The 16256-nt window shown below is 47.9% G+C and overlaps 1 protein-coding gene across 1 annotated transcript in view; it reads left to right on the top strand.

Annotated features, from left to right (window-relative positions):
• SLC13A3 (solute carrier family 13 member 3) overlaps nt 1–16068 on the top strand; it is a 78940-nt gene extending 62872 nt beyond the window's left edge. The window contains exons 10-13 of the mRNA XM_003787673.3: nt 2179–2291; nt 10338–10499; nt 12864–13001; nt 14290–16068. Of these exons, the coding sequence (XP_003787721.2) occupies nt 2179–2291; nt 10338–10499; nt 12864–13001; nt 14290–14466 (590 nt within the window). The 3' untranslated portion in view covers nt 14467–16068. The remainder of the gene's footprint in view (nt 1–2178; nt 2292–10337; nt 10500–12863; nt 13002–14289) is intronic.
• The last annotated feature ends 188 nt before the right edge of the window (nt 16069–16256 follow it).

The raw sequence follows: 16256 nt of genomic DNA, 5'->3' as shown, positions 1-16256 counted from the left end.
TTTCTCTGGGCTAAGGCCCTGGGGAGAGAGAGTCCTTCCAAGAGAGGGGCCAGTAAATCTCTGAGAAAAGTGCTGTTACCCCATTTTGCAGATGAGGAAACTGAGTCTCAGAGAACTAGAGTCGCTGGCCCAAATCACACAGTGGGGGCACAGCTGAGCTAGGATTCCAATCTAGTTCAAAGCATGTACTTCGAGCCACTGCTGTAGAATAAAGTTGAGCTGGAAGTGGGAAATCCACATAGGTAGAGGCTGTGCTTATAAGAAATAGCAGCAAGGGCACAGTTGGGCGGGAAAATAATAAAAATAAGAATAGCTAATGTTAAGGGAGAGCACGGCATGTGACAGCAGTTTCCAAAAACCTTTGTCCTTTCATCTGTGTGACATGAGACTATGCTCGTGGCCATCACCCTCCTCCATCTCAACCTTGCCCACTATGTGGGGCAAGTCACTTTACCTTTTCAGACCTCTTGTACCTTTTTAGTGAAATACTATTTGTCCCTGGCAGGCAGAAGGCTGCCCTTCTGGTTCTGGGCTTACTTGTGTGTTACATTTGGCCCAAGAATCCCCTGGCAGCACATAACACCTGCATTGTACATTTGCACTTGTGTGCTGTGCACACCTGTGGGCTGCATACACCTATAGGCTGTGTACACCTGTGGGCTGCATACACCTGCGGGCTGTGCACAGTTGTGAGCTGTGTGCACCTGTGGGCTGCACACACCTGTGGGTTGCATGCACCTGTGGGCTGCATACACCTGTGGGCTGTATACACCTGTGGGCTGTATACACCTGTGGACTGGGCACACCTGTGGGTTGCATGCACCTGTGAGCTATGTGCACCTGTGGGCTGGGTGTACCTGTGGGCTACATACACCTGTGGGCTGTATACACCTGTGGGCTCTATACATCTGTGGGCTCTATACATCTGTAGGCTGGGTACACCTATATGGGCTACATGCTAGTTGGTGGAGGGATTTCATTAAGTAGCTTTTATTGTATTTATTTCCTGAAGATAACATCTTATTTTGAGTACGCCACAGTGTAAAATTTGGGGAAAAAAAGAAAAAGAAAAAGCTAAAAAACAGAAGCAAAATGTCAGTGATTGCTTGATCAGGAAGTGTCCTGGGAGGTGGGAACTGCCAGGAAGGGGCCACACCTGTGCTTTCTGCCTCTCTGTCCACAGCCTGCAGAGAAAAATCCCTTTTTCAGAGTGTTTTCTCTGCACCAACCATTGGACTGAATGTGTCACACACGTCATTTGATAAATCCCTATGGGGTAACTATCAAGTGCCAGGCACTGTTGTAGACACCGTGGATGCAAGTGTCAGCTTAATCAAAATGCCCCCTCCATCTGTGGGTCCATCATTGCCTCTGTCAATGTTCCCGGGAACCCTGTAGCTACTATTTTCACATCATGTGTTGGCTCAGGAAATGGTGATCAGAGAGGTAAGGTCACTTTTCAAGGGCATGCAGTGAGGCCAGGCCTTGGTCTCTCTCTGGGCCTGCCTTTCAACCCAGGGAGGGCAAATCTGGCCCCTCACCTGCTTTTGTAAACAGAGCTTCCTTTACAACCGTCCCCATTTGCTTATGCGTGGTGGTCTCGGGCTGCTTTCACGCTACAGTGACAGACTAGTTACAGCAGAGATTGTGAGTGTGGCTGCAAAGCCTAAAACAGTCACTCTCCAACCCTTACAGAGAAAGTTTGCTGATCCGCTCCCCATCCTAATCAAATGCATTGCCTCTTTTGAGGAAATAAAAAAATCATTCTGTGATTTCATGGGTCACAGATACCCTGGGTTTCTATTTTTCTGAGTTTCCTTCCTCTTGTATTCCTCTCTGTACATGTTCAAAGACAAAGAAAGCCTTTTCTTTTATAAATGAGTAAAAATAGCACCCGCACAAAAGGGCTGTTGGGAGATTTAAATGACATCCTGGACCTGGAGTTGTAGAAACTTCTCCAACTGTGGGAGTCATGAAAATTACTTTCATTCCGAGTAGAGCAGACACCCCAGCATGATACTCATGGGGTTTTACTCCAAAGCTCCAAATCAGATGCTGGAGCCAGCCCTTGGCTTCCTGGGGACCCTCGAGTCTCCCCACAAAATAGGCCTGTGGGGCTGGTGGCTCCTTCCTGAGGCTGAGTGGCCCTGAGTGTGCTGGGTGTCTCTTTCTGCCCAGCTCCCAGTGCGGAGACAGAACCCTTGCTGACCTGGAAGAAGGCCCAGGAGACAGTGCCCTGGAACATCATCCTTCTCCTGGGAGGGGGCTTCGCCATGGCCAAAGGCTGTGAGGTAAGATGGGGGGCCCGGGGCGGGCAGGAGTAGCAGGTGGGCTATAGGCCTGGGAGATGTGGGCAGGTCCAGTCCCAGTTCCCCCAGGATCAGAGCAAGGACCTTGCAGGAATGGTCAGCTTCTTCATTCATTAACTTAAGTCTGATCACATGAGCCCACGTTCAGTGGGAGAACAGCATGATCTGGACCCTCACGGAGCTTATGATGAGTATAATATTAATACTAATATGTCATGACTTAGGGATCTGTGAGTACAGAGGAATAACAATGTTTTATTGTTAACTGGGGTGGGCACAGTTCAACATGCTTAACACCCATTAACTCATTTAAACCTCCCAATGAAGTTAATGAGGTAAATACTGTTATCACTCGAGAGGTGAAGCAACCTGCCTAATGTCACACAGCTATGGAATCAGGATTAGAATCCAGGCAGCCGGACTCTAGAATCTATGCTCTTAACCACTATGATGTGAGTGCTAGATAGGAATAATCATGGATTAATGTTATTATTAATGTTATTATTAATGTTATTTTTAATGTTATTCCAGAGGGCTCTGTGAGCTCAGAGTCGGGGCTGGGACTAGAGTGGGGAAGATGACACACATTGAGTGCAGAATTTCAGGAAGTACTTGCTCTCAGGGGTGTTCAAGTGCAGGTCAGCCAGCCCTGCTCAGGGACAGTGCAACCTCAGTGTTCAATGTATATCAAAATGTATTTCCTTATTTCAGTTCTCACACTGACCCTGAGAACTGGGCAGGGTTTTTATCCCCATTTCACAGGTAGGAAAACTGAGGAATGAAAAATCAATCAACCACTCCTGAAGTCATACAGTTGTACTCTGTGTGGGAGCTGGACTTTGAACTCTCTGATTTCAGAGTCTGAGCTTCTAATGGTTTATTCTAGGGAATTTCACACATGCCAGGTATTGCTTGATGCACTTTGTGAATATTAACTCGGTTAATCTTCATAAATGCCACTGAAATAGATACCCTTGCTGTCCCATTTTAAAGATGGGGAAATGGAGGCAAAGGGAGGCTAAATAGCTTGCCCATGTTTGTCACCCTGGAGATGGTAAAGGCAGGCTTCTCAGCCAGACCCCTCAGTCTATCCTTATAACCCAAGGAATTCAAACCCACAACCAATTAAGGGTCGATCTGAAATTAAGGTGCAAGAAACCTGAAACTACTTTATATTTCTTTTTTTAATCCAATTTTAATTTCAGTTTCAAATAAAATTACAGTATAGGACACCTGTTAGCTGTAACAGTACCTGGATTCAAAGGTGGGCTCTGCCACCCCTCGCTGGGGCACTTTGGGCAGGTTCCTTAACCTCTCTGGGCTCTAGTTTTCTCATTTATAAATTGAGGATCAAACTTCTTACTCTAAGGGGTTGTTGGAAGGAATCAAAGAGGATAATAAATGGCCCAACACCTAGCCACTAAGTGCTAAGAACTGTGTGTACACATCTCATTGAATTGTTGCAGTGTGGGTTTCCAGGAAGCAGACTGGGATGGAGATGAGCAGTCTGAAGAGGGGCTTCATTAGGTTGTACCCTCAGTGTCATCACCTGTGCAAGGAGAGGAAGGCAGCGGGAGAGGACAGAGGGAGAGGTGGGGCTGGAGTCAGACCCAACTCCACAGGAGCTCTGGGGCCGAGGGAGCCTGAGTGGTTGGAGGTAGCCAGGCCATTGCGTCTCAGCATTCATCCATCAGTCTGCGGACGCCAGCTGCCCCAGGAGTGGCTGTGACCTTGGGTGAAGCAGCTCTCAGGATCGAAGGCCCCTGAGCTGGGGCAACAAGGCCTCCACTGAAAGGCTCTGGGTGGCATATTCAGGTTTTTTACACAAGTACTCTTTTGTACAAAATTTATTTTATTCATTTTAAAAACATGTACAATGGTGTAGACTTAAAAAGGAACCAAGGGTTGGATGAACAGAAGTACTGTTTCTGTCTCCATTTTAGGAATCCTGAGGCCCAGAGAGGTTAAGTAACTGATTCTAGGTAACACAGGTCATTGGCAGCAGAATTATAATTTGAACTCATGTTGGTCTCTTTTCATACTGCTACTCCCTATTGGAGTGTATCGGGGAAGGCTTCCTGGAGGAAGTGACAGGTTATCCAGGTCTTTTTTTTCTTTTGAGACAGAGTCTCACTATGTCGCCCTTGGTAGAGTGCCATGGCGTCACAGCTCACAGCAACCTCTTAACTCTTGGGCTTAAGTGATTCTCTTGCCTCAGCCTCCCAAGTAGCTGGGACTACAGGTGCCTGACACAATGCCCGGCTATTTTTTTGTTGCAGTTGTCATTGTTGTTTGGCAGGCCAAGGCTGGGTTCAAACTCGCCAGCCTTGGCATATGTGGCTGGTGTCCTAACCACTGAGTTACAGGCACACCAGGATTGGGTGTAACCCTGGGTGAAGCAGCTCTCAGGATCAAAGGAGCAGCTCTCAGCTCTCAGGTTTCCAAGTCTTGAAGAGGGCATGCAGTGGAATGGAGCCAGACCATCTGGCTTGGAATCACTGATCTCCCACTTCCTAGGTGTACAATCTTTGTCAAGTTGCTAAACTTCTTTGGGCCTCGGTTCCCTCATCTGTAAAATGGGAACAACAGCGGTACCTACCTAGTAAAGTTCTCATAACGGTTAAATGAATCAATATTTAAAGAGAACTTAGAACACAGCTTGACACAATTGGGTATTATGATTGGATGTTGAAAAGGGAAAATCAGGCTCGGTGCCTATAGCTCAGCGGCTAGGGCGCCAGCCACATACACCAGGGCTGGCGGATTTGAACCCAGCCTGGCCTACCAAACAACAATGACAACTATAACAAGAAAATAGCAGGGCATTGTGGCAGGTGCCTATAGTCCCAGCTACTTGGGAGGCTAAAGCAAGAGAATTGCTTAAGCCCAAGAGTTTGAGGTTGCTGTGAGCTGTGACATCACAGTACTCTACCACTCTACCAAGGGTGACATAGTGAGACTCTGTCTCCAAAAAAAAAAAATAAGAGAGAGAGAGAGAGAGAAAGAAAGAAAGAAAGGAAAATCAGACTTAAGAATGACACAGAGGTTCATGGCCTGAGCAACTCTGTGGAAATGGTGCCATTTACCACAGTGATCTGAACCCAGCCTGGCCCTGAGGCAGGGCGCTGGATGAGATGACCCTGCAACCTAGTGTGGGGACAAGCTCTGGCTGTCAGTGGGGGCTGGGCTGCAGGACTGCTGAGCATGCTGGGAGGCCAGTCTGGCTCTTAGCCCAGGCCTGGGCAGCTGGCCGGGGTTTCTGTTCAACAGGGCCTTTGTTTAGCAGCTGCCCCTGTCCCCAAACCTCTGCCGGGACCATCTCCTCCCCAGGCAGCCACAGCCTTGCCCAGGAGCAATCAGAATGCTTATGGCACATCCTGGCTCCTGGCCCCTGCGTGGTGCCTTCACCAGGCCAGAGCCAGGCCTCGTGAGGTTTGGAGGTCTGGGTTGGGGCCTGGATGTGCGCTCTCAGATGGGGTCTGGGATGAGCCTGGATGAGTGCTAGTTGCGAGGGCTGGAAGCATATACTTGCGCTTGCTCTGAGCTTGGACAACTTGCTGATGCCCACTTAGCGTCCTCCCTGCAGTTTTCTCCTGCTGCAAACCATGTAGTCAGGACTACCTGTACTCCTGACTCCCCATGTACTCAAACTCAGGTCTGGGGCTTCCCTGGGCCTGAACCCCAGGCTGCACGTGGGGCATCTACCTCTCCCCCTTCCTGAATTCCTCTCCAGTCCCATGGGCCCTCGGCACCGTCTCAGCTGTGTCAGATGCACTATCATCTTTTCTTTGTCTGATACTCTTCCTGCGATCCCTGAGTCCTCAGTCTTCAGGTTTCAGCTCCTTGGAGACACCCTCCTGGGCCCCCACCCCCAGTCCCTCTCCTTCCCAGGACCCTGCCTGTCTCCTGTGTACCACATCTGCCCCCCAAGTGATCCTGGGGGCTGTGTGTCTGTTGGTTGTCTCTCTTGCTAGAACAGAAGCTCCAGGAGGCCAGGGACCATCTCTGTCTTACCCACCTCTGCTCCAGGCATCTAGAAGCTCCTGGTACCTAACAGTGCTCAACAAATGCCCTATGAGATGGGCTATTCTGAGGACTGATGACGCAATGTGTGCAAAGTACCTGGGAGAGAGCTAATGCGTATCAGGTGCTGGAACCAGGAGCCGCCCCTGTCCTCACTGCTGCTGTTAGAGCTGTTATTACTTTACTCTCTTAGGGACGAGAGATTGATGCTATCCTGTTCCCTCCATATATCCAGAGGGTGCCAAAAATTTTATATGCATTTTAAGAAAGGAAAAAGCTGTATTAAAGTTACAATACTTAAGTCTGACTTCTACAATTACAAGAGATGCCATATACAAGATAACAGACATGATCGATATATATTGATTATTACAATAGATTTATATACACACACATACGCATTGCATATGTATTTACATGCATAGATAGATAGATACCTTCAATCACCACAGTAGATTTAGCTACAAATATATAGAAGTTATAGACACTTGATATTGTAAATCCTTCAGGCAAAGAGAAACACCTTTCTCCCCATCCCTCCTCTTCTGCCAGAAATCTGAGTATCATCTGTATTATTCCCATCGTTTTATTGGATAGTCAGCCTAATGAAATTGGCCGAAATTGACATAACCCCATCACTAGTCAAGGAGCATCTGTATTACCGGCTTCATGAGGTTGTTATGAAGATTAAGTAAGTTAATATTAAAACAGTACTTCGAAGAGTGCCTGGCACAAAGTAAGCGCTAAATTGTGATTATAAGAAGGCATATTATATAAATTAAATAAATAATAATAAATCCTATGACGTGCTTGCTATGTACAGAGACTATTTTTATGTGTAGTCATTGAATCCTCACGGTAATCTCTTAAACAAATCAAGGCACAGAGATGTTAATTCATTTGTCCAAGGTCACACAGCTTGTTAATGGTGCAATAGTTTGGCTGTTCACTCGTGTCATAAAGCCTTATTTTCCCCTTCCTTTTAATAGAATTCACTAGGTGCCATACCTAAGAATTATTATATGAAGTTGTATACACACAGCTGAGCCTACGGTTTTAAGGACCTCTTCACAGATTTTTAAGGGTGTTTTGGCCACAGGGAATTTTGACTGGCAGCTTTGAATGTATACTGTAACATCCTCCTTATAAGATGTGACCCTATTTATATATCAAAGGGACCAAGAAGAGGGCAAGGGTCTGGTTGAAGTAGGAAAGAAGGGGGAAAGGGGGCATCATCCCACCCACTGAGTCTCCTGCAGGGTGGCCTCAGGTGTTTCTGGCCATTCTGGGGGCTCGTAAAAAGCACAGTTTCACAGCTACTGCACTGAACAATTTCTGAGTCCTGCCAAGATCTGCAAGTCTGGGATCTTGCGACTTGATGGTACTAGCACACCTTGGGCACTTGCCCAGCCACTTTTCTAGGTACTTTATAGGTTAACTCTTATCTCCCGACAGTAACCTCCAGGACAGGCATTATTAGGGCCCCTGGTTTACAGATAAGGAAATTGAGGCACAGAGAAGTTAAGTTACATGCCCAGGATTAAGCTGGGAAACAAATTCTGTCTGACTCCAGAGCCCATTCTCCTGACCCTCTGGCCATACTGCCTCTGACCTTGGCTGTTGCTGGCCCATGGAGTCCCTGGGAACACTGTGGGGCTCTGTGTTTCCAAGGAAATGAAGCTTCTGATTCCTACCGGTATGGGAAAGAGCAGGTGAAGTCCCTTTAGAGTCCCTAACAGAACCCCAAGCAGCTGGGGGTGTTCCTGCCTCTGGAAGCTGCCAGACCTCCCTCCAGTGTGGGAGGCAGGCCAAGGTCCCAGTGGCCGCTAGGACGCTGGCTGGAAGCCCGTCACTCAGAGGCCCAGCTATGGGGAAGCGCTTGGCTTCTCACTCACCCAGGTCATTAATATTCCCTCTCTCCAGCCTCTTTCTATTTAATCGCACATACTGTGGTTGGTCTCTTTGCTAGAGATGTGGCCTATGGGAAAACCCAGTGGCCCCATTTTTCCCTTGCAGCTCTTTTTGGGGAGGGGCGGGGGTCTCCACTCTGCATTGTAGCGTATTTACCAGGCATCAAACTGCAGATGTATGAGAAACATCTTAATCATACAAGGACTCTTCTGGAGGAAAAATATTTTTAAGGCTTTATTGTTTATTTATTGATTTACTTATTTATTTTCGAGAAAGAGAGTCTCACTTTCTTGCCCCCAGTAGAGTGCCATGTGTCGTAGCTCTCAGCTACCTCAAACTCTTGGGCTCCAGCGATTCTCTTGCCTCAGCCTCCCAAGTAGCTGGGACTACAGATTCCTGCCACAATGCCTGGCTATTTTTTATAGACGGGGTCTCACTCTTGCTCAGGCTGGTCTCGAACTTGTGAGCTCAATCGATCCACCCTCCTGGACTCCCTGAGTGCTGAGATTACAGGCATGAGCCACCGCACCGGGCCTTAAGCCTTTATTATTCATTCATTAAAAGTAAATTTTAAGTCAATTATAGGGTCAAATACATATTTATTATTTTATTTATGTAAAAATATATACCATATTCTAGAATTGTTTTTGAAATTTTAAACTCTGAATAAGCAGTGAATTTTATATTAAAGAATTAAAGAAAATATATAGTTTCTTTGATATGGGGATGATACCAGGGCTGTGGCAGAGATGCATTTGATTCTAAATATTAGGAGACCAATCCAACTCCTAAAACCTTTGTCACCTTAGGTAGACAGTGCCCTTGTCCTATAGCGCCATTGCTGCATGGCACCACCAGGGGGTAGCATCGAGCACAATTTGGTGTTCTCCGCTTTGTCCCTAGCGGTCTCAGCGAATTGGATCAGGGTTATTTGAGGATAATGCATTTGATGCCCCACGGGCAGAGGTGGCGATGGGGAAGAATGCATATTATATCCTGGTCAATAGGGTAACTTCTGGAGTAGTCAACAGAGAGAGCACCCCCAAGATTCTGCAGCATCCGTGAGAGAGTGAAGTCCAGGGGAATTTCCCTACGCCTACCCTTCACTGTCCTGGAGGACAGTGATTAGCTCGGGGCATTTAATTAAGAGACAAAGTAACAGACTGGCGTATCCAGAGGAAGGCGCTGGCGGTAGGGAGCTGTGCAGAAGCTCACTAACTTACGAAGCTACATGTCTACCTCAGTCACTACTTTGAGTGACTTTGGGCAAGTTACAAGAACTTTCCCAGGTCAGTTTCCTCTACAGTGAAACAGGCACAAATAATACCTACCTTGCGGGGTGGCTGGGAGGAGTTAACAAGTAGTGCTTGCAGATAGGTGCCTGGCCCCCTGCGGGGCCTCAGTAACGGTGATTCTTATGTCAACCAATAATAATAAGATATTAATATCTGTATTATCATCATCATATTAATCTTCCTTACTATTGATTATAGATATCTTTATTCTTGATAACTACATTGTGTTGCATTTGATATATACAAGGCCTGTCCAGAAAGTAGCCATGTACTATGACAAACAGAGGTGTGTGGCTGGATACTTTCTGGACAGCCCTCGTACCTTCTACATATTTTAATATTATATATGCTATATAGTAAATCATACATATTACATTTGATGCATGTTAACGTATTATTGTATAGTAAGTATAAGAATAATGAATATTTCATATAAGTAATTGTTGATACGTATAGTTTGGGGATTAATCACCATTGTTGGAGGGAAAGAGATTTTCCATGGGAGGTCCGATTTCCCATCTCCCACTCAAGTTGGAACTTAGGGGTGTTAGAACCAAATGGATTATTGGGGACTTAGGGGTTTGGGCCCTGTCCTGTAGCGCATGGAGTGGAGAGCAGTTTAAGAGGTAGAGAGGCTGCTGGCTGTAATGTGTGAGCCGATGTATCACTTGCCCTCTCTGCACCTCAGTCTCCCCTCTGTGAAGGGGTACCGCTGTCATTGTTGTGATCCATGCCACTCTCTCTCTGGGGAGGCGGCTGGGGTGGGCTGGGGTGTGAAGGGCTACCCTCCCCTCTGCAGGAGTCGGGGTTGTCTGTGTGGATTGGCGGGAAGCTGCACCCCCTGGAAAACGTGCCCCCTGCACTGGCTGTGCTGCTCATCACAGTCGTCATCGCCTTCTTCACCGAGTTTGCCAGCAACACTGCCACGATCATCATCTTCCTGCCGGTGCTGGCCGAGCTGGTGAGGGTCCTTCTGGGGGAGGGGGGAACCCCCCAACACAGTTCAGAATCTCGTCCCTGCTACCAGAGCTTCACTGGGGGCTAAAGCTGCCATTGCTCTCTTCCTTTATTCACAGAAGTGTCAGAACCATGGTACTTTAAAAAAAATACTATGTTTATTTTCTTTAAGACATGCATAAACAGAGTAAATGTTTTCAAAGTACTCTCTGAATTCCCCCTTTGGGGAAAATTAACCCATGGTGACCTGGAGAGTTTTCTACAACACATAAATCACCACATCTGGATTAAGAAGCAGTAGAAAATCTAAGTAGACAAAGAACTATAGGAGAAATTCTAACAGCAGACAACGCTGTAGTCTCCCTCTAAGCAGGCGTTTCAGCACTAATGATATTTGGGGGCTGGACCATTCTGTTGTAAGGGCCGTCCTGCGCATGGGAAGAGGTTAGGAGCATCCCTGGTCTCTACTCACTTAAATCTTGACAATCCAAAAAGGTCTCCAGGCACTGCCAAATGCCCTCCCCACCTAGTTGAGAACTACTGGACTAAAAATCACCAGCCCCAGAGGGTTTGCCAGGTGACAGCAAACACACCTTCATGGAACAGATAATTCACAACTCACCCAAGTTAGACATGAGTGCGGAAAAACAGACATAGCCATTCAATTGATTATGTATTAGCAAAATCCTGACACAGAACCAGAGGAGAGCAAAGAGAGAGAAGACTATACTTCAATCTCACCTATAAACAGAGATGCAAACAGGAAAACGGATCCAGGATTGTATGAAAAAAAAAAAAACCCAATAGATCATAATCAGGTAGATTTTATACTAGGAATTTTAAAAAGGAAATTATCTATATAGTTTTATATTTAAACCAATTTAAAGAAGGCAAAACCGTATGATTATCCCAAACTGATCAATTACATTGTTATTTCAAGTAAATGATTTGTATCCAAACAGTGATACACCAACACCAACACTGTATCACCTTGTTAGTTTTTGTTCACTTATTTTATGAATCAATTCGGAGGTCACACTGTATTAGCACACAGATAAACACTATTATTTTTCAATGACCAGAGAATATTCCATGATACATGGACACTTGTCAGTTTAGGTAAGCAATCACCTACTAATGGACCGACAGGTGTTTCCAGACTTTGCTCTTATCCACAAGGCTGCCTTGACCTTGCCTTGTCTGTGCGTCTTACATCTAGAGAAGTTCTGCCTATCCATTCCTGGATTAACGACCGTGTGCATTTAAAATGTGGTTAGATATGAGCAAATTGCCCTCCAACATGGCTCACCACTTTGCACTTCCACCGGCACTGTGGGCTGGAAGTTCTCATGTCCAAGTGTGATTGCATTTAATTAGACCGTTTCCCAGGATCCGAGGGACCTAGGGCTTGAGAGCAATGAGGGTGCTAAGCACGGTATGGGGGAGGGAAGGAAGCAGAGGACTCAGCAAGGTTTACAAGAGGCAGCTTTTTCTGCGAAAGACACGGGGATGGGACACATCCTTATGAATTTTGCTTATCATTAATATCAAAACATTTTACACACAAGGGGTGATTTTAGAGCATTTGATTTTTTTTTAGAGCTTTTTGAGAAAAGCTATATACTTTGGGTTGCAAAAAGTCCCTAGAGGGACCAAAACATCCTATCTGAAGTAAAATGCCAGAGACGAGGAGGGGGAAGAGGTATATAATACACTGTGGCTCTCAGACTGAGGCCAACCCACGGGCACTTTTGATCCAGCCTTAGAAAGTTAGAAAAATTTGCCAACAGGTGCCACCCTGAGCTCTGTTTGTCTCTGAAATCTAGTGAGACCTCCCCACCAAAAGGTCGCCAAAGGCGACCTTTGGCTGAAGGAGAGACCAGGCGGGGGGTGGTTATTTCAGAGCCCTGTTCTCAGCCCCTCAGTCCCGGCATCACCCAGGGACCTTGTCGGAAATGCAAATTCCTGGGTCCCACCAGACCTTCTTGTCAGCTGCTCTGGCTGAGGTGGGCGTGGTCATTGGGGTTGTAATAAGCCCTCCCAGTGGTCCCGGTGCATGATCATGTTTGAGAAGGAGTGTTCTAGATAGATCACCCCGACCCATCGTGGATGAAATGCCAGTGTGGCTCTGGAATGTCACTAACCCTAGGAATGTTCTGGCCCTCTCTCCCTCTGGTTCTCTTCGTGTCTGCTTCTGCCTGGGTGTCTGTCTTTCTGACCGCCTCTCTCTCTCCTCTCTGTTCTCTGTCACTCTCTTGATCTCCGTCTTTTTCTTTCTGTCTCTTCATCTTGGTGTCATGACGGTCTCTTGTTGTGGTTTCTCTGTACTTGTCTCTGTCCTGCTCTCCTCCGCCCCTCCTGGTCCCAGGCCATCCGCCTGAGGGTGCACCCCCTGTATCTGATGATCCCCGGCACAGTGGGCTGCTCCTACGCCTTCATGCTCCCGGTCTCAACGCCCCCCAACTCCATTGCCTTCTCCTCTGGACATTTGCTGGTCAAAGACATGGTGAGTCTGGGCACTTTCTAGCAGAGGGGCAGAGAGTTGGGTGGGTTCCAGGCGGTGGGTGGGGCAGGGCTCCTGTTCCCCACCCCAGGCCCCAGTCTCTCAGTAGGTCTCTCTGTGTGGGACCAGGAACGCACATTTTATCAGATACTCTGGGCTGATTCTCACACTTAGACGTTTTCGGGAAACACTGCTTTAGTGTCTACTTTCCGAAGTTCGCTTCAGGGACAAAGGACTTTCCCCTCTCTCTGGGCCCAGCTCTCTCTTCCTGCTTATTTGGCCACCTGCTCCATTCCTCTCTTTAGGAGAGAGAGCAGCCAACATGCCCTGTTTCAAGGGTGGGCCTCAGTGCCCAGGAGTGAGACAGAAGCCAACGGTTATGGCAGTCGGAGGAACCCAGCAGCTTCCAGCAGCGCTGGGCCATTGGCAATGTGTTTCCTGTCCCTGGAGCTCCGTGCTGAATCAGCTTCTCCCTCCCCTCTCTTGCCTCCTGCAGCCCCTTCCTTCTCTACTGGCTGCCTGGGGTATTTGTGCAATGGGCATTCCAGGAATGCAAACAATCCTTCCTGAGCTGGTGCAGCCCCAGAAGGATGATCTGCTTAACCAACTCACGATGCAGGTTCTCCAGGCACAGGACCCCAGCAGAATAAAAAGGGAGAGAGCAAGAACGAAAGAGCAGCAGAGATAGGGAAGAGGGGAGGCAAAGGGAGATGGAGACACCCAGGCACTTGTTCATTAATACATCGCCCAAGTGTTTGGGGGGTGTAGTTTATATTTCAGCCACTAGGGGCGCAGCAGTATGAGGGAGACGCAAGTCCCCTTCTAGGGGCTCTGCACTGATAGAAACAGAAGAAAAATTCTACTGGATAGACAGTGTAGCCTTGACTGGACGCAGAGAGAGAGTGGGGGTGGGGGGTGGGGGGGTTGAGGATGGGGGTGTTTACTGATCAGACAAGATTATTCTTAAGTTGCATAACCTTGGACAAGCCAACTTCTCTGAGCCTCATTTCCTCTTCTGTAAAATAGGGATTAATAGTAATAACCTTCGTAAGGTCCCTTTCAAGGTTAAATGACATAACCTTCTGACAACCGCACAGCACAATGCCTGGAAACCACTCAGTGCAGCTCTTTGAGTGACAGCCTAGGGTGGTGTAAAGGTTGAAGGGGCTTGGGCATTGACCATTGTGGGTGGTATCCTGGTTCCATCACTTCCCAGCTGTGGATCTTGGGTGAATGCCTTTGTGTCTCTGGGCCTGAGTTTTCCCGTTTGTATGACGTAGCTCCATTTCAGGTGCGGACAGGCCTCCTGATGAACTTGATGGGCGTCCTGTTGCTCAGTTTGGCCATGAATACCTGGGCACAGACCATCTTCCAGCTGGGCACCTTCCCGGATTGGGCCAATGTCCACTCAGTCAATGTCACAGCACTGCCACCCACCCTGGCCAACAACACATTTCAGACCTTCTGAATTCCTGTGAGGGACTCCCTTTAGGTTGGGCCCTCCCAGAGGGCTGTCACCACCCCCTTGCTGCTAGGACCCTATAGGACAAACAATTCTTTTCCGTAATCCAATATGCAGCAAACAAGGAGGGTGACCTCCAGTGGTCCACTCGGGACCACAGACTCATTCTCTAGGACACTTTCCCTTTCTCTCTGATACACTTCAAGGCTGGGATATCTCCCAGATCTGCTGCCTGAGAAACAAGCTCCTTTGTCTGTGAGGTGTTATGTGATTAGGATGCAAGAGAGCCTGAGTTTAGCAATGCTCAGCAAATCTGGAATGGCATTTGTCTTGTATGGTGGGGACAGGAGGCCATCCATCCCCAAAGGCACAGCTGATATTATCCCCCACTGAGTACTTTAGGTTACACTCTGGAAAGATCTTCTTATCTGAAGGATCACTTTACTGGGAGAGGCTTTGGGGCTGCAATGTCCCAGCCAGTCCAGCTTTTCACACCAGTGTGAGTTCTGCTTGGTCTTTGCCACCGCCGTTCTGTGGCAGTTGTTTGACTAGTCCTTTTATTAACACACACCCGCCAGGGACGTTTTTTTAGAGTCCCTGGAGACAGCAGGTGGGAGGGACAAGTGAGGGGAATTCCCAAGGACATAGAGACTGTGAAAAGCCTTCTTGCTGTTTCTCTAGGCTCCCAAGTACTCCAGGGGAGTTCTAGAAATCTCAGCTGCCAGCTCTGCCCAGGAAGTTTAGTATTCTCCTGTTTAATCTGATTCAGTTTGGCCATAATTCTGGGATCAGGTCAGGCCTGGGCCCTACCTTCTCGCAGGGGACCCATGACCCCTCCAGCCGGGACCCTCAGGGACCTCTATGGCTGCAGCATGGCCTGTTGCTTCTTGTCTCCACAGCTGGTCTTCATCTCCTTACCCCCACTCCAAGTGATAGGCATTTTAATTAGCAAAGGCCACATTTTTAAGGGTGAGAGAAAAGTCAAAAGATAAATCGGGGCCTTGTAAAAAAGCCAGGGTAAAACGTCTCAGGCAGGTGAAATATTGTCCCCTTCTACAGATGGGGAAAACTGAGGTATTTCCATGAACCCCAGGGCTGGAGAGGGCTATCCTAGAGGATTGAGCCCCTCCTTGCTTCAAGAGGAACCATCATGGCATCAGCAGAGAACAGCTCATCATTCAGCCAGACTCAGGAATGGCGCTGGCTCTGTTAACCTAGCATTGGACAAGGCACCAGCCCAGGGACCCTGAACTCCTCCACCTGTGCCTTCCTATGCCTCAGGGGCGGAGTTCCCCCCCCCCCCAAGAGTGGTAGAGGCAGCACACAGGGGCTGAACTCCTTCCTGATACAGCACAAATGAGTCACAGGTGCTTCCCAGAGAGCAGGGGGCCGGCCCTTGAGTTGGAGGTTGAGCTCCACCTCCTTTCCAAGAGAGCACAGCAGTATTTAATCACAGTTCCAGCCCACTGCGGTTGGTAGGTGGTGCCCTTGTGTGGGCCAAGGGGGGGAGGGTCATTCACCAAGAAACCCATGGGTTTTGTAACCAGATGAATCATGATTCCAAATACTTCTGATCAAAAACACTGTAAAATAAAGAATGTTAATCAACATTAGACCCAGAGATTATTTGCCTTTCTGAACATAACAGAGCTTCGGTGCCCCAAATTCCTGGCCTAGAGATTCCACAGAGGTGCCCTCTCTGACCTCACTTCCTGCTGCTCTCCCCTCTCCTCTCTCCTCCAGCTGGAGAGGCAAGTCTCTGCCTCAGGGTCTTTGCATGTGCTGTTCCCTCTGCT

This window comes from Otolemur garnettii, unplaced genomic scaffold, assembly GCF_000181295.1.
Source record: "Otolemur garnettii isolate 467f Iridium unplaced genomic scaffold, OtoGar3 scaffold00023, whole genome shotgun sequence".
NCBI classification, from domain to species: Eukaryota; Metazoa; Chordata; class Mammalia; order Primates; family Galagidae; genus Otolemur; species Otolemur garnettii.
The sequence above is the reverse complement of the archived record's forward strand: the minus strand, read 5'-3'. Positions and strand labels throughout refer to the sequence as shown.